Source organism: Peromyscus leucopus, chromosome 20 (assembly GCF_004664715.2).
Source record: "Peromyscus leucopus breed LL Stock chromosome 20, UCI_PerLeu_2.1, whole genome shotgun sequence".
NCBI lineage: Eukaryota > Metazoa > Chordata > Mammalia > Rodentia > Cricetidae > Peromyscus > Peromyscus leucopus.
Window position 1 is genome coordinate 37,444,998 of NC_051080.1, and position 27,182 is coordinate 37,472,179.

The 27,182-nt window shown below is 42.6% G+C and overlaps 1 protein-coding gene across 1 annotated transcript in view; it reads right to left on the reverse strand.

Annotated features, from left to right (window-relative positions):
- The window catches only part of Enthd1 (ENTH domain containing 1), a 116,857-nt gene extending 90,536 nt beyond the window's left edge, over window positions 1-26,321 (reverse strand). Inside the window, exons 1-2 of the mRNA XM_037197683.1 lie at window positions 26,237-26,321; window positions 21,174-21,667 (exon numbers count right to left, since the gene is read on the reverse strand). Of these exons, the coding sequence (XP_037053578.1) occupies window positions 21,174-21,522 (349 nt within the window). The 5' untranslated portion in view covers window positions 21,523-21,667; window positions 26,237-26,321. The remainder of the gene's footprint in view (window positions 1-21,173; window positions 21,668-26,236) is intronic.
- Window positions 26,322-27,182: the final 861 nt, after the last annotated feature.

The window sequence follows — 27,182 nt, forward strand, 5'->3', positions numbered from 1 at the left end:
AAAAGAGTAATTAAAAGTCAGAAAGGACAGACAGCGAGACCCCAATATTCATCCAGAAGCTTCAAAGAAGAGAGTTAAAAAAGCAGTGTTCAGAAAGACAAGAGCTGGGAATCACAGATGAGTCACAATCTGCAGATCTGGCCAAGAATCCCGGGCTGGGGAATCCAGAGCCCAGGGGGAGAACCTACCACTATTATTTGACTAAACTGACAAAAGTTTCCAAACGCCTTCTACATTTATTAATCTACGCCCATTACTAGTGCCCTTCTCAGAGCTCATCAGAAGCTTCTCATGCAGAGGTGCCCTGATCGGGTGCAGAGAACAAGTGGCTTTGGAGGCTCGACCATAAAGGAGACATCTGTCTCACACCCTCTCCTCCCAAGGGCCATCACAGAAGAGGAGACCAGGAGAACAAAACCATACCTTCTCAACACAACAGGTGGGCGCGTGAACTCACAATAGTTGTGATTGCCTGACCAAGACCTGTGCAAGATCAAGCCACTCGATACCCCGGCATGGAGGCGGGAAGAAAGCATGAGTCCTCCCCCCCCACCTAAGGAGCTGTGGACAGCTAATGGCCTCTGGGGGAGGAGAGTCAGCTTTCTTTAAGGGTGTGGTCCCTGGTAGGCAGACATTCTGGTGGAAGACCCAACACCTAGCACAATCTGGAATTAGCGGGCCACTAAAGGAAAAAAAGGAGCTGAAGTTGGGAAGGGAGTGACTGGAGGGTTCTGGGAGGAGTTTTTCAGTTTTGTTTGTTTCCCTTTTTTTCCCCAAGACAGGGTTTCTCTGTGTAACAGCCCTGGCTGTCCTGAATCTCGCTCTACAGACCAAGCTGGACTCAAACTCACAGAGATCCGCCTGCCTCTGCCTCCCGAGTGCTGGGATTAAAGGTCTGTGTCAGCACCGCCTAGCATCTGGAAGGAGTTAAGGGAAGGAAAAAGGGGTAAATACGATAAAAATACATTGTAAATATGTATGAAGTACTCAAAAATAATAAAATATTACATTAAAAATTGTCTTCTTCCAGGCATACTTGTGTATATCTGTAATCCCAGCACACAGGAAGCTGAGGCAGGAGGACCATGAGTTCAAGGCCAGCCAGGGCGACACAGGAGACTGTCACAGTGAATCTGAAGGTGGACACTTGAGAAAGCTCGGTGGGTAAAGGAGCATGCTACCAGCCTGGTGACCTAAGTTCTAGCCTCAGGATCCACATGGTGGAATTATAAAAATTACAAATTGATTATATGTATTTGGTGTGTGTATGTGCATGCCCCAAGGCCATGGTGTGAGTGTGGAGGACAGAGGACACCTTGCAGGAGTCAGTTCGCTCCTCCCACCATGTGGGATCTGGGCTTGAACCCAGGTGATCAGGCTTGGCGGTGAGTGCTGTTACCCACTGAACAACCCTACCACCACCACCCAAAAAATTTAATTAAAAAAATCCAAAGGCTCAGTGGTAGGGCCTGCAGCAAGCAAGAGGCCTTGGGTTCCATTCCCTGCACTACGAAAGGAGGGTGGGGGAAACCAACCACCATGTAAAGCCAGGAACAACAAACCTACACCTAGAGCCACTGTAGGAAAATAAGAGAAGCACAGTGTAAGGTCCCCCCTGGATGTGTGTGTGTGTGTGTGTGTGTGTGTGTGTGTGTGTGTGAGAGAGAGAGAGAGAGAGAGAGAGAGAGAGAGAGAGAGAGAGAGAGAGAAGAAATGTAACCATCACTTGATTTTTAGTGAAGTCAATAGCAGGCCTATCTCCTTTAGCTGTAGGTAGGTGCTGCAGTGTTTAATTAAGCCAAGGCATTGATGTCCTGTATCTGGGCAACATTTTCCTTATTAAGAAAACTATGAATAATGGGGCTGGAAAGATGGCTCAGTAGTTAGGAGTATTTACTCTTCCAGAGCACCAGGTTCCAGTCCCAGCAGCCACATGGCAGCTCACAACTCTCTGTAACTGCAGTTCAAGAGGATCGCATGCCCTCTTCTGGCCTCTGCAGACACTGTATGCACACAGTGCACAGATATACATGCAGGCAAAACATGCATACACATAAAATAAATATTTTCTTAAAAAGGAAAATCATTAGTGTGAAATAGTTGTCTAAATAACATCTTTCATGGTTAAGCCTACGTCAGTGGCATGAGATCCCTTGGATTGTTAAAAAACAAACCATACCAATCACTTTGGCTATAGTTTCCCGTTGGGTGTCTAAGTCCATGTAGATGACCAAAATTAGCCTTTTTGTTCTCTTGTCAAGGCCACTTGAAAATCTGGTCCTTGGGGTCAGTTGGCTTGGGAAGAGCCTCAGGCTCCTCTAGTTTCTTTCACAGTAGTTCAGCCTTTCGAGAGTAAGTCAAGGCCTTGCTGGACTGTGGCTTTGTTAGGAAACATGGACAAAGTTATTCCTCTATGTTGACCCTCCTCTTTACAGAGTGGACACTGGTTAGTCTACTCAGTGGAGTCACCATACTTGGGATAAAGATTATCTTAGAAGCTGACAGTCCAGTCGCTTCTAGAGTTGAGGCCTTGGATTCTGCTGTGGGGTGAGAGCTGGGGTACCTTCTGCTCCCCGACTCATCAACCCCTTCTGCTTGAGTTCTAAGAAACACCTAACTCCAATGACACGTTCACATTTTCAGAGCTGATCTTCTGGTGGTTGGATACTGAAAAATCAAATATGATTTGTGTACTATTTTTCTATAGGGTTGAGAAGTGCTCTCCACAAGTAGGGAATTGGAATAATGTCTCTGGACAACATATCCAGATAATTCTGTAAGGGGATAATGGAGCACTGTGAATCAGACAACACTAAGAAAAATGAGGCATTTGAGCTAGCTCAGAATTATCATCCACCATCAAAACCGTGTTTCTGGGTACTGCAACGGGAGTCCCTTTAGAACATCTGTCTTCTTGCCGAGAAAGTACCAAGGCAGTTGTCTCTTCTCTAAATGAGACTGGGGAATTATAGGTGACAGATTACAGTTCTATTAGTATTGTGTTATAAAGACAGTCGATGAGGAAAGGAAACTAGGAGGGAAAGTGGGCCAAGCCCTGAACTGGCTGAGACCCTTTGTTTACCTGGTGAAAATGTAACCAAGCAGAGCTGAAGACTCACCCTCCAGGGGCTTCTTCGTCTTCACTGCCTTGGTTGAGAGTGAGACTCAAAGGCAGAGTCAGATGTGGTCCGGCTAGCTCCTCCTTGAAGGGGGTTCTGGGGAGAAGTTACCTAGGATGGTTCTTGGAGAAGGAAGCAATGAAGGTGAGGAATTGGACTCATAAAGAGGGTTTTGTTTAGGGCTGAAGGTTCCAAACAGCTCCTCCTTGATCACATCATGGAGTTACATGTCCATGTGTCCTTGTGTCTCCTATTTATCCTCCCTCGTGTGCCCAGCTCATCAGGAAGGAATCGGGGCCTGGGAAACTGGAGAAATGCCCTTCCAAGTCCTGTAGTACCTCGGCTCAAGGTCTTCCTGTAGCACTAGGCTGCTGAGCCAGCCTCCCTACCTCTCCAGGAGCCCTGGCCTTGGGCCTCCCAGAGCAGTGGGAGAACAGTGTCAGCAGCATGTTCGAGCCTGCCAACAGAGTGCAGGGAAGACAGAGTGAAGACACAGAAGGTTGCAGAGCCTCTTGGTTCTCTCTTAGCCTTGCACCCTTTCATTTTAATGTCGGCCTTCCAAGAGTACCTGGTTTTTGTTTTGTTTTTGGGACAGGGTTTCATATAGCCCAGACAGACTTGAAACTTGCTATGTAGCTGAGGCTAGCTTTAAACTCCTGATCCTTCTGCTTCCACATCTCAATACCTTAGCTTTACCTTAGCTTGCTCTTTATACCAAGTATATGGCTCATGACTATCATCCCTGTACTCTCCACCTCATTTTTGGAGATAAGGTCTTTTACTGAACTTAGAGCTCACTGATTAGACTAGATTGGCCGGCCGCTGAGTCCCAGGAATTACCCTCCTGTCTCCGCTTCAGCGCTGGGCTTACAGGCATATGCCACCAGGCCTGGCTTTCCATGTGGTACAGGAATTGACTCGGGTCGTCATGCTTACACAGCAAACACCTCCTCAAAACTATCAGACACTTTTACTAGGACACATACACATGCCTGTTTACTTAACGTGGGAGAACGACTTTACTTGATACATCTCAGCTGTTTAATCTCTAAATCCCAAGAATCTGTCTACGGCATCAATTGGCCAGGTAGGCATAGGTGCGACAGTTTTATTAGCATTTCTTTTTGTGTACTGGGATCAAATCCAGGGCCTCACACAGGCGGGCAATACTCTTCTACCACTGAGCCATATCCCAGCCTGGATGCACTTACCAAAGTCCCATGCTCCTGCCTTGATTTTTAAAGTCCTCTCTTTGATAATAGAACATCTGAATGTTGACTGCCTGCCACTTAGCTCTTTGTTTTTTATACAATGCTGTTTAACACTAGATCATGCCTCACTATGTATGAATGAGTTTTCATAAAATTTGCAACTGCTAATTGAACTAGATAAATCTAAATTAAGTGAATCCCTAAATATTCTTGACAGAATCTGAGAGGAAAGAATTAAGCAAATTTACAGAAAAAAATCTCCAAACAGAAAATGGTCTCGGTCACTGGCACTAATGATCGGCAAACTTTAAAAGAAGTCACAGGCACCATTACCTCCCTCCGCCCCTTTGCTGCAGGTAATTTATGGCCTGAGTGTTCCCTGGGGACCAGTGTGCTGCCTAGGCTTCCTCAGTCTGGCAGTGCAGATGTGGTGGGCTCATTAAGAAGTAGGCCAAGTGGAGGACTTAAGTTAACATGGGAACATGCTCTTGCAAGGAACCCAGCAGTCTGTGGCTTCCTGCTTGGAGAGGGATTTCCCCTCCCAGTCTTGTGACTCCAGCTTCCATCAAGTCTTCTCTAGGGGTGTTGGTACCTTGCTTCCAAATCTCTAGAACTGTGAGCTAACAGACCTCTTTTCTTTATAAAATTAGCTGCCTTTGGTATTTCATTGTAATAGTAAAAATGGGATTATTCCCTCCACCTTCCTTTTATTCTTTTTTCATACGTTATTTACAATGGTAATTTGAAATTACTATAAATAATGAAACAATTTTGGCCGGGCGGCGGCGGCGGCGGCGGCGGCGGCGGCGCACGCCTTTAATCCCAACACTCGGGCGGCAGAGGCAGGCGGATCTCTGTGAGTTCGAGGCCAGCCTGGGCTACCAAAAGTGAGTCCCAGGAAAGGCGCAAAGCTACACAAGAGAAACCCTGTCTCGAAAAAAAAAAAAAGAAGAAAAAAAAGAATGAAACAATTTTAAAAGATAACTTCCCCTGCCCACCCATACAGTCCCTTCTTTGGGCCTGTAGTAAGGAGTATTACGGACATAGGGACAGGGGCTGGGGCGGACAGAGGAGAACTGCATCCCTACCAGGACCACAGGCAAGGCCATCCTAGTGAACACTTGCACGGCGTTGTCTCAGTGAGAGCACATGTCCCAGGAAATGCCAATAATAAAAGACTCAGTCCTACCAGTATCAGAATGATGGCTCTTCATGTGGCCGACTCTAGACACGTCTCTAATCCTAACTACCGCTCTCGGAGCTCATTATGAAGTCCACTTTACAAAAGAGGACAGCTCGGTTGAAGGTGATGAAGACTCTGCCCAAAGTCAAAGCGTCGGTGAGTCAGAGAGCGGAGGGAGATGGGCTCTGTAAAAATGACAAGCGCGCACCTCCATCTCTTTGACTGACCTTGGCTTGTGATCCAGCGCTATCTTATTTGATGAGGATCCAAAGTGAGTAACTCTGTTGACACAGCACTGGCAACATTCGCCTGCTTGCTCTCTCGTTTCTGTTTGCTCTCTCTGTCATTGCTGGGCACAGTAAATACGGAGTACAGTGGGAAGACTAAATAGGTGGGTGAAGGTCACATTTAACACTAAATGAATTCAAGTCTTGCTTCTTGCTCTCACAATTACCAGTCCAACTGTATTTGTTGAAAGGAAACAAAAGGCTAAAACATGACACTGTGTTAAGTAAAGGTACTTTGTTTAAATGCACAGTGATATAACTTAAAGTCACAGGTTCCTGATGACCTGAAACCTATAATGTGTTTGTTAAAGGGAATTACTTGTTCATGGAAATGGCTGTTACAGGGATCTCATAACTTACCTGTGCTATGAGTGTACTCAGGGAGCCTGTGTTCGTTGGCCCACCACCAGAGCACATCTACACCCGCATTTATGAGTCTGCAACCACACGTCAGGTGGATGCTGATCAAAGTTTTGACTAGTGCTGTCTGACAGAGCAGGGGGAAAGAAAACATCGAGTCTGATCCACTCTGAAGCTAGGTAGTTTCCCCCACAGTGCTTAGCTGTGGCATCAAACTGGCTGGAGGCCAGGCAGGAGCCATCAGCTTTCTGAAACCCCAAGTCTAGACTCCGCTGTCCTAGGAGCGACTCCCGAATTGCAGTTCTTTGATTTTATAGCCTTGACTTGGCTAATCACATCTAAAGCAAATACTCCTGCGTCTAAAAGACATTTTTCTTGCCTTTTCGTTAGTGAGCCTAGGCTTTAACAGCCAAGCCATCTTTCTGCTGTGCATGGTAGCATACTCCTTTAATCCCAGCACTCAGGAGGCAGAGGTGGGGAGAATCTCTGTGAGTTCAAGGCCAGCTGGATGTTCATAGTGAGTTCCAGAGCAGCCAGGGCTATGTAGAGAGACCCTGTCTTAAAAGAAAAAAAGGTGGCCAGGCAGTGATGGTGCAAACCTTAATCCCAGCACTCAGGAGACAGAGGCAGGTAGATCTTTGTGAGTTTGAGGCCAGCCTGGTCTACAAGGCCAGTTCCAGGACAACCAGGGACACACAGAGAAACCCTATCTCAAAACAAACAAACAAAAACAACAACAAAAAGAAAGAAAGAAAAGAAAAGAAAGGTATTTTTCTTTCTTTCCTTGAACTTTTTGTAAACAGCTCAGGTCTTCTGAGTGACTTACAGTTGCTGGGGAGGCTGCAACCTTAGCTATGCCTTCCCTCCTGCCCACGCTGTGTTCCCTCTCTGTCTAAACCTTCAAGGGATCAAATACCTGGTGTTTTCTTTCCTTCTATGCGATTCTGAACCCAACCCCGCCCCCCCCACACACAAAATATTTTAGTCATTTATAGCCTATGTGAATATAAATAAATGCATTACGCTTCTAGAATATTTGCTTCTACATTTTAATGTACAGCTGTGATCCAAGGCTTAAAAGGCTTAGTTTGTTTAAAATCTGGTGGGCAAGTCAGCAATTGGTGTGGCCTCATCACTCTGTTAGAAGACAGGATAGAGAAGCAGAAGTACCCTGCACATAAACCAGCCATGAATATGGATATGAGCTGCCTCATTTCCTGAGTAAGAGGCTGAAGATGGGCCTGGAAAGTCAATATGGCAACCTTACTGAAGGATGCTACCTCAGGGAAAATGGTCTGACATAACTTTCTAATGACACTGAAAATTTGTTCTTTTAAAATGTATCCCCTTTTGGAAAAAATGCCTTTCATTTAAATATGTGAATATACCCACAAAACGGCCTATGTAAATAAAAGCAACTGCAATTTCACAATTTTCCTAATCCAGAATAAAAAGGCACTTATTAACCTATAATGAACACATTTCCTAAACTCTAGTTTTATAAGAATACCATATTTGTATAAGCATATGTTTGATAGCATGAAAGTTTCACATTTAATTCAGCATTTTCCAAACAATGTTAATTAAGCTCATTCTAGAAGTTCAATAACACCTTGTTAAGGTCTTTTATAGGCTCAGTTATGAGAGGATGATTAGTACATTAACAGAATATGACTAAATGGTATCGGGACATGTGAGCTCTAATTGTGTTCAGTTTAATTAATGTGCAGCCTTACCTAAGTAGCTTACAGCCCACTAGCTTTAGTTTATTGTCTCCGAAAGAGATAATATTCTCAGCAGCCCCCTTCCCCACAGGGAGATGTTCTAAGGTGTCCAGTAGGTGCCTCAAGATATGGGTCGTCCCAACACTACAGCCCCTATGCTTTTCCTGCATTAAATACGCATCATGGTGATGTGTAGTTACAAATCAGGCACAGGAAATCTAGCTCTTTCTGATGGAGAAAGGATGGGGTTAGAACTAGTTTTTTAAACATACCAGAGCATTCTATGTTTCTTAACAAGCTCTGTCCTCAGAGAAATGTGTTAACTAGAGCTAATCTGATGGGATATGCTAAGTCTCACCACCAATTGGGGAGAAAAGAAACACCCAACCTCCATCTACTCTAACCATCCACGCCATTGAAGAGAGGACAGGAGGGATACATGGAAAGCACATGTGAAATTCCCAGAGGCACAGGCTCACCAAAACACTGAGACCTAGTCACAAGACTGTCTCCTTCCCTTCCCACGACAGCACGGGAGAAAAGCCTATTTTCCACAGTACCTCCTGTCTGCTCATCAAGTCCGGTGATTGGAGAAAAATTACAAGACAGACTAAAAGGCAACATGCATGGTCTGGAGAGACAGAGCAAGTATGAAAAGTACAGCCAGGTCTGGCAGGGATGTTAGAATCACCACGAGACAGCGACGACTGAGATGCTGAGGGCACTAATGGCTAACATAGACAGCGTGCAAATAATAGATAAGCAGAGGGATGGGAAAGCTAAGAGAACCAAAAAGAAAACACCAAAGAGATTCTTTAATAGGCTGACTTCAGACAGGACATGGCTGAGAAAAGAACCTTCAAGTTTGAGAACATCTCAGTAGAAACCTGAAGAGAAATGCATGAAAAATAAACGGGATGGAACATCTGCATCTGCAGGACAGCCATGAGGTAATGTATGTCAGTGGGAACTAAAGAAAGTGAGAGACAGAAGTTAACAGAACAAATCTGTGAAGCAATAGCCACTGAGAATTTCTCCCACATTAATGCCAGACTGCAGTTCAGGGAAGCTCAGAAAACGACCCTAGGCATATCATTTTAAAACCCCAGAAAATTAAAGACAAAGAAAGAGACCAGAAGGAAAAAGCCTTTCCTATAAGAGAGCAAAGACAAGACTCATATTTTCCATCTCCTCACAATTCATGCAAGCAAGAAGAGAATGGTGAGAGATATCAAAATTGTTAGAAGAAAAACCACCATGCTAGAATTTTGTACCCTGTGAAATTGTCCTTCAAATGAGAAGGAGAAATACTTTTTCCAACCAAAACTAAGAGATCCGCTATCAGAATTCCTGCCTTGCAAGGAATGTTCAAAGAAATTCTTTAATAAGAAGCAAAATAGCAAAGGCCAGAAACAGATTTTCACAAAAGAAAGCACTGGAGTTGATATAAGTAAAGGTAAAACAAAAATCTTTCTTTTCCTTATTCTATATGACTACCTCAACGGTTTGTTCAAAATACTAATGGCAGGGCTGGATGTAACTCAGGTGGGAGAGTGCTTACCCAGCATGTAGGGAGCTGGGTACCATCCCTAGCACATGGGTATGTACACCATACCATAGATACTTATTCAGGATTTCAATGGGCAACTGCTTTGAGTTCTGAAAAAGCTGATTCTGTAATCACTCATTTGCTAGAAGTTATGGCCATCATGGGTATACCTGCACAAATCAAAACTGACAATGCTCCAGCATATGTCTCTGTTAAAATGAAACAGTTTTTTGCTTATTACAATATAAAGCATATTACAGGTATACCACATAATCCTACAGGCCAAGCAGTTATAGAAAGATCAAACAGAACTCTAAAGGATATGCTAAATAAACAGAAAGGGGTAACAACCCCCCCCAGAAATAGACTGCATAATGCTCTGTTAACTTTGAATTTTCTCAGTGCTAATGAGAAAGGAATAACAGCTGCAGAGAGACATTGGATAATAGAAAAAAACCACAGAATTAAATCAGCCTATATACTTTAAGAATATGCTAATCTCAGAATGGAAGCCAGGATACGTGTTATGTTGGGGAGGAGGTTTTGCTTTTGTTTCTACAGGAGAAAATAAGCTGTAGATACCATCAAAATTGATAAAGGTTCAATTTGAACAAGAGAGACCTCTTAATTAAAAGAGGTGATAGACAGTTCATCAACAAGCATGACCACCCAGTTTAAACTAACTTATAGCATTAAAACATGCTTTTTCATTTAATAAGATAGTAACTTGCCAAAGGGGAACCTCCCCAAAATTAGTCTTGAGGAAAGGTTTTTGTTTTTGTCTTTTAGGAGAATGGAGGTTAAGGAATCTGAAGAATACAGGACAAATTAGACATCTGAAGAAAAAAGACAAATCATCTAGAAAAAAATGTCCCAAGAAAAAGAGTAAAATGGCCTATTAGTATATCACATATAAAATTTCATAAGTCTTCCTAAATGTTTCTGCTATTCTCTAAAGAAATTTAACACTATTGGTCTTCTTGTAGTCCCAGTTCAATTAAAATTTAAAGCTGACTTTGGAGTTGGAGAATGTCTCTCTCCTTCTTTAAACTCAAGCATGCTGTTAAAAGGAAAATGCAAACTCCTTGTATCATTCTAGAAGAAAGAGCCATCTTCTGATATGGGACAGGAGAAAAACCAAATTAATTAAGGGACTATTCTATTACTACTAATCTCAATTCTTTGATTCTATTCTGATTCTTTAAACTTTTCTTAAAGTATGAATTTTATATCAAAATTTATAAGATTTATATATATATATACATTTTAAATTTTGTTAAGATATTAATGGTCATATAGAGTACTAACTAATTCTAGAAAAAAGGCTTCAATTAGCTGCCTATATATGTCTTTGTATTCGAGTCTCTTATCAGTTTTCTGCAGGAAATCACAGCCAGGCCTAACATCAACTGAAGTCTCCAGGAAGAAGATGGGGCCCCACAACAACAATAATTTCACATGGACAATAATAATACCACTAAGCTGACAAACACCATCTACAGATCAGCTTTGGACTACAAAGAGCAATTTTGAGAGGGCTAGCTGAGATGATCCAGTTTCAAAGACTACTTGAGATAAACCCTGAACTTTGGTATTATGCTCAAACTGGACAACAAAGGATATAGTTACCTTTCCTAGAATTTGACAATTAACCCAAAATTTTTCTTTTCAGAATAAAGATACCTTCGCCCATACCCAGCAGGAAGCAATTTTAAGAATATGATGCCCACATTCCCAAAGAGGTGGCGTGGGCCAGGTGGTTTTTTGGTCTTTTAATGGGTTTTGGGTCTGGGATAATTTTCATTGTTTGGGAGGGTTGGTTACAAGTTGTTGTTAAGGGTTAGGAAAAGGGCCAAGTAAAGGAGATTAGATTTAAGGTTCTTGTTTAAAGAAAAAAAAAGACAATTACTAGTTTTAAATACTTTACATTGGATTGGATTTTTTTATGTATACAAATTATATATATTGAGATTGAGATTGTTAGAAAATGCCATACATATATTTCTAATCTTGTTCAAGATATTGTACTTATACCATTCATTTAACAATGTAATGCAATTTGCTGATCCTTGAACGTTATTATTACCAACTATTAGGATATAAAAAAAATGAAAGTTAGTAGTTAGACATTACAATCAAACTTATAGTCATATTAGGTATGTTTTCAAGATCAAGCAGATATATTTTAGATAGACAGGTCATCTTCAAACCCTTCAGAGATCTATAGAATATGGCATTTAAAATGTTTTAATAACTTAGAAAAAAATTTTTGTCATGACTATGAGACATGTCGGCTCCTGGCAGTACCAATCTACTTCAGAGAAAATATGGGCATTGAAGAAACTGCATATGGAGTTAACTTTCATTGTGGCAAAAGTTAGCCACTGGACAACAAAGTATCCTTAAATCGACTGCTGACAAATAGGACAGACAGGACATGAAACGAAGGACTACCAATTCTTGCCAAGACAAGTGTGGTTGTGGCTTTAACAACAGGCATCTTCTGAGGCCAGGACAATATGGCACCATTCCTGAAGTGGCCTTTGCAATCTGGAAAAGTTACCGTGCCCTTTTCTTCGAAGGCAGCTGAACAGGCAGTCGGACAATGGCTTCTGATTTGCAGTGGACCAGCAGTTGAAACAGTTATTCTTGAAGAGTAACTAAGCTCACACCTCTCAGTGGTACACTGGCACTTAATAGAGGGATGTGGAGAAGAACAGGATGCTGAGATGAAGCCACACACACACAGCCAAGAAGAATGGACAGCTGAATTAAAAAAAACATCAACAATTTCCAGAATTTAAAATCCTGAATCATGGCATGATACTAGTGGAATTCATGTGTTTCTGGTACATGGACTGCTCTCACCAAATGTGAGGTCAAACTGTTGACCTTGTGTACATCCTACTTCACAAATGAGTCTGTCAGACACGCTAAGCCTATAGGCTGAAGATGATACCCCAACACTGCGGAGAAACCTCGGGTAACTGTCCAGGCGTGTGGAGGTCTATATAGACAGGCAGTGACGAGGAGGTCATGTGGTTGGGTTTACAACCAATGAGAAGGCAGAACAGAAAGTCAATAAAAAAACAGATACACGGGAAGTAGGTCTCTTTCTGAGGGGAAGGACGGCAGCGGCAGGAAGGGTAAGAAAGGGTTTTTAGTATCAGCTCTCAGCTACTGCTCTGGGCTTTTAACTCTGCATTTGGCTCTGTGTTTCTTATTTATTAAGACTGTTACATCTACATTAGTCCAAAGTCATTCTCAGCTACATGGTGAGTTCAAGGCAGCCTGAGCTATGTGAGACCCTATTGTAATGATGGGAATAATCAGTGATGTATTTGGAATGCATATATTCCAAATATATGGTTTCAAGACGAATGATGGCAATAATATAAGGGATGGGAAGGATAAATTTGAATTATTTTGTTATTATAAGATACTAGTACTACCCATGAGGTTGTGTAGCATGTATTAATTAGCTCTCCATAGCTGTAACAGATACCAACTTATAAAGAGAACAGGTTTATTTTGGGTCTCACTATTAGAAGTTTTAGGCATGATGAATGATTGGCCCTGTTGCTTGGGGCCTGGGATAAGGCAACATGTGGACCTCATGGCTAGGACATGAAAGAGAAGGTGGGACTGGGGTTACATAACACTTCACAGAGTTGTGCCATCAATGACCAGGGACTTCCCACTAGGCTCTACCTCTTGAGAGGTCTACAACCTACTCCACAATAGTGCTACCATCAGGGGACCAAGCCTTTCAGACACTTATCATAACACAGTGTTATTTAATAATGAGACCAGACTGGCTGTAAACATACACTGAAAACTCAAAGGTACATGAAAATGAGGGAGAAGGATGATAGTCCAGAGATGAAGAGAAAATGAGGTTATATAAAACTACCAATTAAACCACAAAGAAGCAAGTGATTGGTATACATGACATCATGTATTTACACACCTGTGTGTGTGTGTGTGAGAGAGAGAGGGGGGGGGGATGAAGGAAGGGATGGAGGAGGGAACAAAGTCAACAAATTGAAAACAATAAGAAATATGGCAGCTATTATTCCAACTATCAGAAATCAATCCGAGTACCAGTAAGCTAAACACACCTATTAAAGGACAGAAATGGCCCCCAAAACAAGATCCAACTAAAAGCTGTCTGCAAGAAGCTCACTTTAAATATAAAAACACACAGAGAATTAAAAGTAAATGGAGGGGACGCCGGGCGGTGGTGGCGCACGCCTTTAATCCCAGCACTCGGGAGGCAGAGGCAGGTGGATCTCTGTGAGTTCGAGGCCAGCCTGGGCTACCAAGTGAGTTCCAGGAAAGGCGCAAAGCTACACAGAGAAACCCTGTCTCGAAAAACCAAAAAAAAAAAAAAAAAAAGTAAATGGAGGGCTGGGTGATGGTGGCACATGCCTTTAATCCCAGCACTTGGAAGTAGGAGGTAGGAGGATCTCTGTGAGTTTGAGGCCAGCCTAGTCTACAAGGCAAGTTCCAGGACAGCCAGAGCTACACAGAGAAACCCTGTCTCAAAAACAAAACAAAACAAAAGTAAACAGAGAAGCTGGGTACAGTAGCATGCACTTGTAGTCTAGTAGTTGTAGATACTGTTCAGACTAAGACAGGAGGTCAACTTTGAGGTTAGTCTGAGTACCAAATCGAGACACACCCCTTAGTGGGGGGTCAGGCGGATGAGCTAGGGCTGATATGGCTGTTCCTGAAGAAGTCTTATGTATGGTTGCTAGAGAGATGGCTCAGTGGTTAAAGACCAATTCCTGAACAACCATGAGGACCTGAGTTTAGATCTCAGCATCCATATAATAATCTGGATGTGGTCTCTCACAAGCTTATGACCCAGTACTATGGACTCCAGGTTCAGAGAGCCCCTGCCTCAAAGGAATAAGGCAAAGACTGATAGAGGACATCTGATACTGTCCTCCACTCCACACCCCACCCCACCTCACTGTACACACACACACATACACACACACACACACACACACACACACACACACACAAACACTCATGGGAGGTGGTAAGAAAAACTATTTTGTCTATGAATAGCCTCTTCAAAGACTCATGCCCCATGATTAGAAAAAAAAAAAGGTAAACATATAAATATGTACCACACTAACAATAAGCAAAAGCACAAGTCTAGCAGTCTTAGAAAGCATAATTAATCTCAGACACATCAGACCAAGGAAGTTTATCCGAGGTAAGAAGGGCACTGCATGACAATATAGGTGGCAGTTCTCCAAGGAGACATACAGTCCTCAGTGTCTACACGCCAAATGAGAGCCTCAAATCCAGAGGGAGAGAGAGCTAATGGAACAGACATTTATAGGCTACTTCATTTTCATCAAGCTCACACAGAACATTCACCAAGACAGGCCACATTCCAAGCCAGGGCACATGTCAATAAATTTAGAAGAATATAAAAATCATAACAGTATCTGTCTTCAGACCCCAACAGAATTAAACTAGACACCAGTAAAACTACAGCTAGAAAATCCAAAAATATCTGGAAATTAAACAACACACTTCTAAATAATACATGGGTTAAGGAATAAAGGGGGGAAGGTAAATTATTTTAATTTAGTGAAATTAAAACACAGCTTATTAAACTTTGTGGGGTGTAGTCAAAGTGGTGCTCAGAGGAAGTGGGAGCCCCCTACCTCCCACTGCTGAGCAAAGGGAACAGCAACTTTAAGGGCCAACCAAGAAAGCGACAAGTCTTTGTTTTTTGTGTGTAGGACAGACTTCAGTGCAATTACTTGGATCACTAAAGTGTGTTCTAGTACTTTCTCGGTGACTTTACACTATAGCTCTTCTCTAATCCAGCAGCAGCAGCATCTTTATCCAGCAGTTTTTCGATGATCACACAGCTTTTTCCATGTCTTTCCTTTTTTTAATTAATTAATTTATTTATTTATTTTGGTTTTTCAAGACAGGGTTTCTCTATGTAGCTTTGCGCCTTTCCTGGAACTCACTCGGTAGCCCAGGCTGGCCTCGAACTCACAGAGATCCGCCTGCTTCTGCCTCCCAAGTGCTGGGATTAAAGGCGTGCTCTACCACCGCCCAGCCTTTTTTTTTTTAATATGCCAAGGTCTGATGGTAAAAAGATGACTAACACATGGCATGTGCCCTCAGAATCTGGTTAAGGAAATTATATATACATATATATCGCATATATGCACACAACATGTCACAAAAGGCACCACACTGTGCTGTGGGATGATTTGTATGTCCTGTGGGAGCCCTTCTTGGGTTCTTTGTGGCGTTACCCAGCAGGTCCGTATAGAGGATGATTAGGACCATGGGCCTGAGTGCAGGTGTTTGAGATGGTCTGCACTTGGCTGTGCTGGGGGATGGTCTGTATGTCAAGTTGTTCTGATTGGTTAATAAATAAAACCTGATCGGCCGTGGCTAGGCAGGAAAGATAGGCGGGACTAGCAGAGAGGAGAAATAAAAGGACAAAGGCAGAAAGAGACGCTGCTGCAGCCGCCGCAATGACCAGAGATGCTGCAGCCGCCGCCATGACCCGCAGCATGTGAAGACGCTGATAAGCCACCAGTCACGTGGCGAGGTATAGATTTGTAGAAATGCGTTACTTTAAGATATAAGAATAGTTAACAAGAAGCCTGCCATGGCCATACGGTTTTGTAAGCAATATAAAGTCTCTGTGTTTACTTGGTTGGGTCTGAGCGGCTGTGGGACTGGCGGGTGGCAGAGATTTGTCCTGACTGTGGGCCAGGCGGGAAAAACTCAGAGCTACAACACTGATATGAATAAAACAGTACAGCGATTACTATTTCTCAGTAAGGGAAAGAACAGTGGGTACACACAGGAAAAGGTCTCTGAGCTGGGATTTGAAGACTACACAGGAATTCAACAAACAGGAAAAAATGAATATTCTAATGGAGGAAAGAACTTCTTAAGTCAGTCCAAACAATACGTTAGCAGCGCTAGTTACAGAGCAACCTACACTGAAGGGTAGTGAGATAAAAGCACCAAGACAGGTTAGGAGCCAAACGCTCGACTAGACATCCACCAACGACACCCTCTAGCATATCCATCATCCTCACAGAGGCACAGTTCAATAGAGACTGAGTTAGGCCAAGAGCTACTCTTCTACAGCACAGCATGTATTGGGAAGTAAACATAAAAAGGGAGATACGTAAGAGATAAATTAATACCTCTCAATGTAATTCTTTTCATTCACTGGTAAATATTCAGTTAATAAAAGTGACATGTGCCGATGCTGTCAGTCAATGGCTGATGCCCCTTTCAAAATGAACAGATAAATGCACTATGTGGACATGTCCGCTCTGATCCGCTCTTTGCTTGCTGTCTCAGTGATAACCAGTCACTGGGAGAACTCACATTGTTGTGCACTTGGCTCACATATTTGGTCCTGAGCTAGGGGTGAGAAAATCTGAAAAACCTTTATAAAGATGGATTTAAACACACATGGAACAGCTCTAATGAAGGCGTAAACAGGTCTGTCTGCATATCTGTAATTCTATACTTTATTTCCTTCTTCAGAATCGCTCGTGAGCTCTTTAGAGCAGGGACTAGCCTCTCTGCTTTACAGTCATCCAAGTTCTTAGTCTGCTGACAAAACAGCAGCTCCGGACTTTTCAAGGGAAAGCCTGCAAATTGTAATTCGCATTGTTCTATCTTGTAATAATGAATTGATGTCAGGACTCAGGAAGCAAAGGCAGGACGATCGTAGGTTTGAGGCCAGCCTGGACTACGTAAGTGAGACCTCATCTAATACGCAAATAAAAACTTAATCTCCATGAAAGTTGATGTATATAAAAATTTCTGAATGAATCAGCACAGCAGGATGAAAACTCATGAAGAGTTCTCCAATTTCATCATTAAGCCCAAAACCTAGTCTAAAGTAAACACTTAAAAAGTAAGATGTGTGCCATGATTAAATCTGACTTATGCTAGGAATGCAGAAAATCAAGATCTTAGACCATATTCACAAGATGAAAGGATTTTTAAAACACATAATCTAGATGCATAAAAAGCATTTGACAAAAGCCAACATGGTTTCTTAGTTTTAAAATACACTCAAGGGCTGGTGGGATGGATCAGAAGGCAAGGAGCCTTCCACCAAGCCTGATGAACCAAGTTTGATCCCCCAAAACTACATGGTGGAAGGAGAGAACTGACTCCTGAAGACTGTCCTCAGACCTCATGTATACTGTGGCACATATGCAAACACACATGCATGCTTGAGAACACACACACAAAAAAAATAGTAGTAGTAATAATAATAATAAATTTGTACACTTAACACATCAGGAACATAAAACCTCTTTGATCTGAACAAATATAAAGCCCACAGCTGACTAATATAGTGTCACAAGCTTGTAATCCTAGCATTCAGGAGGCTGAGGCAAGAGGACTGTGAGTTCCAGGCCAGCCTGAGCTACATAGTGAGACTCTGTCTCAAAACAGAAGAGAAAGGAAGAAAAGAAAATTTCATAACTAACATCGTGTTTAATGCCTGAAACATTTCCTCCTAAAGCAAGAACAAGGGAGGGCTGTCTGCTCTCACCACTGTCGCTGGAGAAAATACCAAGACCAAGATAACTTACAGAAGGAAGGGCTTGTTTGTCCTATGGTTCCAGAGGGTAAGAGTCCACCATGATGGGGAAACACAGCAGCAAGCAAGCACAGGGAAGAGCAGGAAGCTGAGAACTCACATCCTCGACCACATGCAGGAAGCAGAGAGAATTAACTGGACAAAGGGTGTGGCCTTAAGCCCTTAAAGCCTTCCCCCAGTGACACACTTCCTCCAGCAAGTATTTGACAATAATTTGTTTTATATATGATATGTAAAGTAAAGCAACAAAATGAAAAATAGATACATTTGACTTCATCAAAATTGAAAACTTTTAGATAGATGTGGTTGTGCACATATTTAATCCCAGAACTAGGGAGGCAGAGACAGGTGGATCTCTGTGAGTACAAGGCCAGCTTGGTCTACACAGCAAAGTTCCAGGTCAGCTAGGGATACATAGTAAAACTCTGTTTTAAAATAACAATAAACTTTTGTACATCAGAGGACACACATCAAGAAAACAAAGAGACAACCTACAGAATAGCAGAAGACACTTTTAAGCCACCTATCTGGTAAAGTTCTTGTACCCAGAACATATAAATAACTTTCAAAACTCAACAATAAAGGAACTCATTTGAAAACAGACAATTGACTTGAAAAGATATTTCTAAAAGACAACAGATGTATCTCCAGCAAGGACATGGTGCTTGAGCTCATGATTCTTAGGAAAATGTAAATCAAAAGCACAGCAAGGTCCAACTTCATATCCAGCAAGATTAAGTGCTGTGGAATGGTCTTTCTGTATGCTGTGATTATGTGTTGCAACCATTGGTTAATAAAGAAGCTGCTTTGGCCTATGGTAAGACAGGTTATAACCACGCAGGAAATCCAAGAGAGATAGATAGAGGGAGAGGAAAGACAGGGTCAGAGGAGATGCTTCAAGCTGCCACCTGGTCCATAGACCAAACAGCTTGTGATTAATCTAAGCCTCTGTGGGTTTATCTGGGACCAAAGGGCTGCTGGTCACAGGAAAACTTCTGTCTACCATTAAACATAGTTTTAAGATGGACAAAACAAGTGTTAGCAAGGATACAGCAAAAATGAAACCCTCTTGCACTGCTGACGGGAATATAAGACTCTCAGTCACTCTGGAAAGATTCAGCAGTTCCTCCAAAGACTGAACACTGACATTAGCATGTGTTGTAGCAATTCTACTGTTTTGTACACACCCCAAAGAACTCACAGCAGAGGCCTGAGCTGACACACACCGTGTTCACTGCAGCATTATTCACAAGAGCTCACAAGTAGAACCACCCCACAAGTCTATCAACAGATGAACAGATTTGTTTGAATGTGGTAAGCACAGAGTATAAAGTGTTATTCAGCCAGAAAAGAATGGAGTTCTGATTCATCCTACCACATGGATGAGCCTCAAGGACCGGAGAGTGAGAGAAATAAACCCGATGGAAAGGAAAAATACAATAAAATTCCACTTATACATGAGTGGACTTAACAGTCAAGCTAATCAAGATAGAAAGTAGAAGCTTAGTGGCGTGGGAATGAGGAGTTATTCCTTAGTGTTGACAGTGTGACTTTAAAAAAAGGTTTAAACAAGAGTGGCAATGGCTTCACAACACAGTAAATGTAACTAATGCCACCAAACTGCACACTTACACATGAGCCTGGCATGGTAGCACACACCACTAATCCCAGCCCTTGGGAGGTGGGAGCAGGAAGAGAGGGAGTTCAAGGTCAACTCAACTCGGCTACTTAATAAACTCAAGTCCACACGAGATTCCGACTCAAAAAATCAGTACTAACGAACAAATTATGTGTGTGTGTGTGTGTGTGTGTGTGTGTGTGTGTGTGTGTATCATTTCAAATAATAGACTTTTAATATTTTAAAATAATATAATAACCTTATAATTATATATTATACATAACTTACATAAAAACATACTATACATATGTATGTATATATCCAAATGTGTAATTTGTATGGTATGTGATTTATATTTCAAAACAACTTTTTATAAAGAGGAAAGAAAAAAGGAACAAGCTCTCAAGCTATGGAAAGATAGGGTGGAACTCTGGGGTATACTGCCAGTGAAAGAAACCACTCTAAAGAAGTTTTAGGAGTCTAAGCTCATGGCATCTGGAAAAGGTAGAACTATAAAGACCAGCGGTACCCAGGCTAAGAGGATGAGGGTGGGAAGTGAAAGGGCCCTGTTTAACACTAGGTGGTAGACAGAGGACATTATACCCTTCCAAAACCTACAGAACTGTGTGACACATATAAACTATGAACATTATCAGTATTGGCTGCCACTTGTAGCAAATGTACCTCACTGATGTTAGTAATTAGAGAGATCATTCATGTAGATGGAGAAGGGTAAGTAGAAACTAATTTTTGTATTTTAAAAAATGTAGTTTTAAACTGCAGTAACCATAGAGAATATAGTGAACTTTATTCTCCTCTCACGATTTAAAAACCTGTCACTTTAAACATAAATTATAACTTCCCATTTCCAGCGCAAAGGAAAAGAACACTGCTCTTCACCTTTGCAAATAATTTGGCACCAATCCACTTCAATACTCTATACAGCCTTTCCTACGTCATCTCTCCAGACCCAGAGTTAGTTTACGGCCCGAATTTCTGTTAAGTACGTCCATCTCAATAACCTCTGAAGATTCCAGAGTCCCTGGAAACACTTGTCTAATTTATGACTACATTCCAATCTAATCATAATTACGAATTATAGTGGCATCAATGTACAAACGGCCACGCCACCTCCTTCCATTTGCTGTATTTGCTCTTCTGTGAGGTGTCACTGGATCAGTGTTTTGAACAAACACAGTTCCCCCAAGTGCCACAGTCAACACAGAGGACAGAAATGAGAACCAGACTGTCAAGCAGGAAGGTGGCGGGGACATTTAGGAACAACCGTTCAAGCCCAGTGTGATGGTGTGTACCTGCTATCCTAGCACGTGGGAGGTTAGGGCGGGAGGGCAAGCTCAGGACAGCCTCGACTACATAACAAGACACTCTCAAGATCAAGAGCCACCTTGCTCCAGTTCAGGGTTTAAACAGTCTGCCTGGCACTCCTGTCTTCACGGCACGCTGTCTAATTTTTTACAAACTGTTACCTTGGTCTTTTCCAGCTTCGTCTACGTGTTGGAAATCTTTTAGCATTTGAAGGTTACACAAGCCCTCTCTGCAACAATGACTAACTTTCTTGGAGCCGTTCTTGAGGAGGTAGTCCATCAGGGCGAGGGATTTGTACACGTGGCGCCAGTTCTTCCCATGATCCCCGAGTCGTTGCCACAACATGTGCATGATCTCTGAGAGGGAGACCGCGTTGAAAGTCATGTCACTGATAGCTAACATCAGCGAGCTGGACGGACCCCAGGGGTCATTGGAAGTGGCTTCTCTGACTTTTATTTCCGCCTCTGAGTAATTTTTCACGAAGTTTTTCACTTGCCTCCTGAAAGCCATAACTGGAGTGAGTCTGAGGGTGAAGGGGGTGAGAGCGATGGGACAGGAATGACTGGTTTACCAGGCTCCTGACAGGAGATCTGTCCCAGGTTCTGCAGTTCTCAAACACCAATGACTCATCTCCACGTGACAAAGTATCGATTTCCTGCAAGGGAAGTGCAAAAAATGTGTAAGTTCCTTTAAAAAAACAAAATCTCGACAGGAGACCAAGTAGTCTGGAAAAAAAAAAAAAATCTTGATTTAGTTTCCAAGTAACCTGTCTAGGGAGGAGGGGACTATATAGATGTTCTTAGGATGGGCATAGGAAAATCCCTCACACGTTTGACCTCCAATATTCAAAGAAATGTAGGTAGTCTATTTGTTCCTAAACGTTCTGGCAGAAAATATACAATGAGTATAAAGGCTTACATGGAGAGCAGACAAATTAGTATTTAAGGGGGAATTTGCACCCTGACACCTCTTAACATATTCTGCCATTATATGACTACTGTGTCCTGGAGTAATTTAAATGGTGAAAACAGTGTGAGAACCTCCTAGTACCCTAATCATGTTCCCTCTAGAACTACAAGCACTAAATCAAACCTACATAGGTTCTACTTTCTTGTCCAGGGAGTCAGCACTAAGACAAGCACTTCTGCCTCCTTGGACCCACAACTAATGCACAGTACCCAAAACTGATATTTTAGCCTAGATGAGGCTAGCAAACTAGACAGAGGTTTGATTACTTTCTTTACTCATGTCTGGGGGAAAGGTATGGGATTTAAATTCAACAGTGTCAAAGCGATGGCATTCCCTAAAACCTGGAGTGGTTAACATGTGTCTGACAGCTTCCCAAATACATAGAAAAGGAAGGTTTTTAGGTTAATAATAAAAAAATATATATACTTTAAAACTTAAAAGGGATATGCAGGCCCAGGAATTTGCAGGATGCTGGTGAATTATGGGTTTGTAATTTACATGAAACCGTTCCTTTCCTTTGTCATCACTCTGCAGGACAGTGAGTCACTTCGTTTGCAGTTCCTCTGTGATTCACCTCCGACAGTTACCAAGGCACTGTGCCAAATTGATTTCAAGCCCTGATGAGCATCCAGACCCAATGAAGCCTGGGTGAACTATAATCAGGTTTTACTATCGAAGCTGCACACATACAAAAGAAAAAAAAATAAAATCCATAACAACTCTTTGTTATTTTTAGTTTTGTTTTCTTGGCCTCCTCAGCTCCTAGCTCATGCCTGATTAATTTGTGTATTGAAGGAAGACATAATCTTCAGATGCACAGTAAATGAACTATAACCTTTTTTTAAAACAGGAGATCATTAGCCCTTCTGCACTTGCCCTTTTTGATAAAAAAAAAAAAAAACCAATGCACTCTCAAATAAATGAAATAGGAAATATAATCAATTTAATTAATATTTCTCAGAAAGAGACCGTATCTATGAAGAAAAAGAGAAGTGTGTGTCTGTGACTTTCTGGATGTCTCCTTTGCATCCTGAATACGAGCATTTTGTCTGACTTCCTCCTGCAGCAAAAACATGATTTATAATGTTTCAATAAGCTATTAAAATTTTCAATTTCTCCTGTCCTTTTTCCCCCTCTACCAAACTCACTCAATGAGGAGCTGCACTGTATCACCAGCATAGAACAACAAATATTGATCTGTGTCTTCACAAATCTATTTTAAAAAAACTGTCATAGAATCATAACTTGCTGGAATTGAACAGTTGTTAAAAATCTTTTGTTTTTATAGCTACCTATCTATATTTTGGAAAGACTGTGTTCATTATTCAGTTTTCCTATATTCTTTAAACTGCATCCTTAAATTTTTAAAGTGTTTTCTTAGACAAATTTTCTGCCTCCCCTCAAAAAAAATTAGAGCTTTCTAACCCAAAATAGTAGTTTATAATGGATGTGCCCAACACCACACCAAAACTAAATACTCTCCCAACTGTTACAAATGCCACCAAGAAAAAAGTCTAGGTAGGTAAATTAATATCACTTACTCATAATATAGTGACATGAACACATAATGAGGCACTATTCTACCATAAGGAATTCAGTAATTGGTGTCAGTTGTAAATAATGTGAGCTTATTATGTTTGAGACACTCAACTGTAGAGAGATGCTGTTTACTCATACCCCGAGGTAACCTAGAGACTGTAATTAAAGTCATGTGCTGTCCAGATGCTTCAGTCAAGAATGTCATACAGGATTGTGGCCACACAGAATTATATCCCCTAGTGACGGCACAGCCATCTTAGTTTGGGTAAGTACATTCTATGTGCAGACCTATTAGTGTCCATCTCAGAATGTGCCCCTGTCATTAAGCACCTCGTGACTATATGACACCTGAGACAAAATCAGTGGCAAAGAGGCAAATTTCCACACTTGACTCTCAGTCGTCTGGCTACGCACGTCACCATCACATTGAGAAATAAGAGGGAAGAAGGCAATTCATGCTCCAGATTCATCATCCCTCCAACTTCCATGTCTCTGTAAAGGTCATCCTTTCCAACACGCAATTGATTTCCTTCTTGGCACTTAGATTTCTTTCGTGACATTTAAAATAATATGTACTTAACTACTTGTTGTTTGGTTGTAGCAAATAGCACCAGACTAGAAGCTCCCAGAGGGCAGAGACCTTGATCTGACTGTCTAACACTGTAACCCTATACCTAAGGACTACCGAGCCATGGTGGGGACCTTGGACACACGTGAGGAGTGGACAACCAAATGACTGCATAATCCTTCTTTGGGATAACCTGGAAATGATTCCACAACTTTCTATTTCAAACATGACATTAAAAAAAAAAATCTAGCTCCTGTAATTGTCATGTATGTAAAAGCCTAGAATTTGAGCAAATATTTTCGGCGCAATCAGCAAGTATCTCTTGAGAACCACTTATCCGGTTTTGTGAAGAAATGTAAATCATGTTCCCTATGGTCAAAAGCTTCCTGTTTAGCTAAGAAACTTTCTTGATTAAATATTTCTGAAGCAAACACATGATGAAGTCAAATCTGTCACTCTCCCTCTCGTGAGTGTGTGAGTGTGTGAGTGTGTGTGTGTGTGTGTGTGTGTGTGTGTGTGTGTGTGTGTGTATGTGTGTGCCTGGCCTGGAAGTCTCTTGGTTTTCTTTTTGGATCTGTACACTTCCCCAACATTGTTCCTTCCCTGCCCTTTTGTCAGAATGGTGACAGGAAAGCATTTATCAGGTGATGTTAGACTAGTGATCCACAATCCCATACAATTTCCTGGAGGCCAGTTCAACTGTGGAGTTCTGCTGTGGTATCAACAGGTACTGCAGTGCCTGTACCGTCCATTACAGAACACACACAGTGAGGGGTAGGAATACTCTGAGCAACAAACCCCACCAACATATTTGCCACAAAAGCTTGTAGATATTTGGCATAGAGGTTATAAATGGCCTCATTTCAGTTCAGATTTCACTACTAAGTGAAAAGGGGAAACTGTTCTTCGAAACTTCAGATTTCACAATCGAAAATAAAGGACTGAAGAACAAGAGGGAGGGGCTGGAGAGATGGTTCAGTAGTTAACAGCAATGACTGCTCTTTCAGAAGGACCATGAGTTCCCAGCACTCATATGGTGGCTGACACTATCTGTTACTCCAGTTCCAAGGGATCCAACACCTCTTCTGGCTTCTGCAGTCACTGCACATGTCCATGCAGACAAAACACCCATACACATAAAATAAAAAGGAAATAAATCTTTAAAAAAAAAAACCTAGAGAAACTACCCAAAGTCTTAGGACAATAATAACAATAACATCTAAGAGACCCTGCACCCAATGGCATCTCTGGAAAGACACAGTTGAGACAGGTCTAGCAAGAAAGCACACTTCTTGTCTGTTCGGGTTCTGCCTACAGACTTGAGTTTGGCTGGGGAGGAAATCGGTTCTGGCCAGTATTGGGAATCAAACCATTACAGAGAATACCGTGGCGTTAAAAAGGGTTACTGTTTGGGTGGCGAGAACTCCACACTGAAAGAGGCAGAGAAACTTGTTGAACCATTTCTCTCTGTTCGGTGATTTTCCCCAAAGCTTATTACATGGCAACCTCCATCCTAGGCACGGAGCGGGTAAGGGAAACAGATGCACAAGGCACAGTCCCCACCCTACCCTCCCGAGAGAAATGACCGCACCACAGCTTTGACAGGGGTCGCCCCAGGACATTTAAGATCCAACGGCGCGGATTTGAGGTCCATTCCCCAACCAATGACATCTCTGAGTCTCTTTCCTTCATTTACAGCGTAAAGAACAACACCGCATAGGGTTGTGGAGAGGAAGGCGGGCAAGGATTTGGAGAGAATTCTGAAAAGCGGAGCCTGAGGTAGAGCCCGAGGGAGTCAACTTCCACTGGACAGGGTCTTCCCTGGCACCCCATTTTGGTTTTTACAATTGGGGGTTCAGAGCAGTGAGTCAGGTCACTGCGTCACACAAGAGACCCAGCCTGACGACTGCACAAAAATGGACAGAGATTCCTCAGACGGGGAACTTCGCGGAGGAAATTTCTGGAAGGTGGGAGGGGCCACATGGCATCCGGTAGCGGCAGCCTCAGAGTCCTCCGGCCTGCCTGTCCTGGGCCCTGGGCTGAATGGGGGCGACAGGAAAGTTGGGCGGGAAGACCTCGGGCTTCCCTCCGTCCCCTCTCGGACCCACACTAGAGGCTACTATCCAGCAGAGCCCTCAGTCTACCTACCTGGGGAGCCCTTCCCCATCAAAATCAAACCCCACGCTCTTCGGCCCCTCCTCAAGGAGACCCAAGCGCGCCCACGCCGTTGCCCACTTCCGCTTCCTTGCTTCCGCTTCCCCACTTCCGGCCCCGGAGTGCCCACCACTTGCCGAGCCCCTAGCCAGGTGTCTCCAGCCGGTTCATTCATCCTGGCGGGAGAGGATCAAACAGATCGAAGGCAAACGTCCTTGTGATACAGTCTCCGTCACTGGCACTGTTCTGATTTTGCTTTCTAGGTTTTTACAATTTGTGTTACTGTTGCAAATGGACCAGAAACGCCATCCCACAAGCACCGACTGCCTAGAGGTGTGAAGCAGTGTAGCTAATGGTCAGCGATGAAGTCGCTCCAAGGACAGCTCCAGGTCTCACCGAGGGCTAGTCTTTGATATATTTAGCCCGTCAGCAGTGAGCCCACGCTTTGTACCAGGCAGGATGGACCCAGAGATAAAGCATAAGCCTCTGCTGCGTGAGTGTACAGGTTAGTGGAGGTGACAGGCACAGTCATCGAAGACTGTGACAAGATATGTATCGCATAATGAGAGAGGAGAGAGCATCTAATTCTGCCAAGGTGTATTTAAGGGCAGATTTCACGGAACACTTTACATCTGAATTAAATCGTGAAGGATGACAGGGAGTTCACAGGGTAGACAAAAAAGAGGGGCCTCGGAGACAAAGGATGGATCGTGTATAAAGACACAAAAGCCTCGAGCACCTATTATCTCAGTAAAACTACAAGTCCTCTAGTCACCGTGACCGTAGAAAAAGCTATTAGTGGGACAACAGTGGAGGAAGAGAGTGACAGGCAAGTCCCAAAGAGTCTCCTCCCTACGGACACTGACAGTATAATTGAGATCATATTTTAAAACACGTTGGTAACTGAATGAAGTTTTGACGAGGATGGAAAGACTCAGAG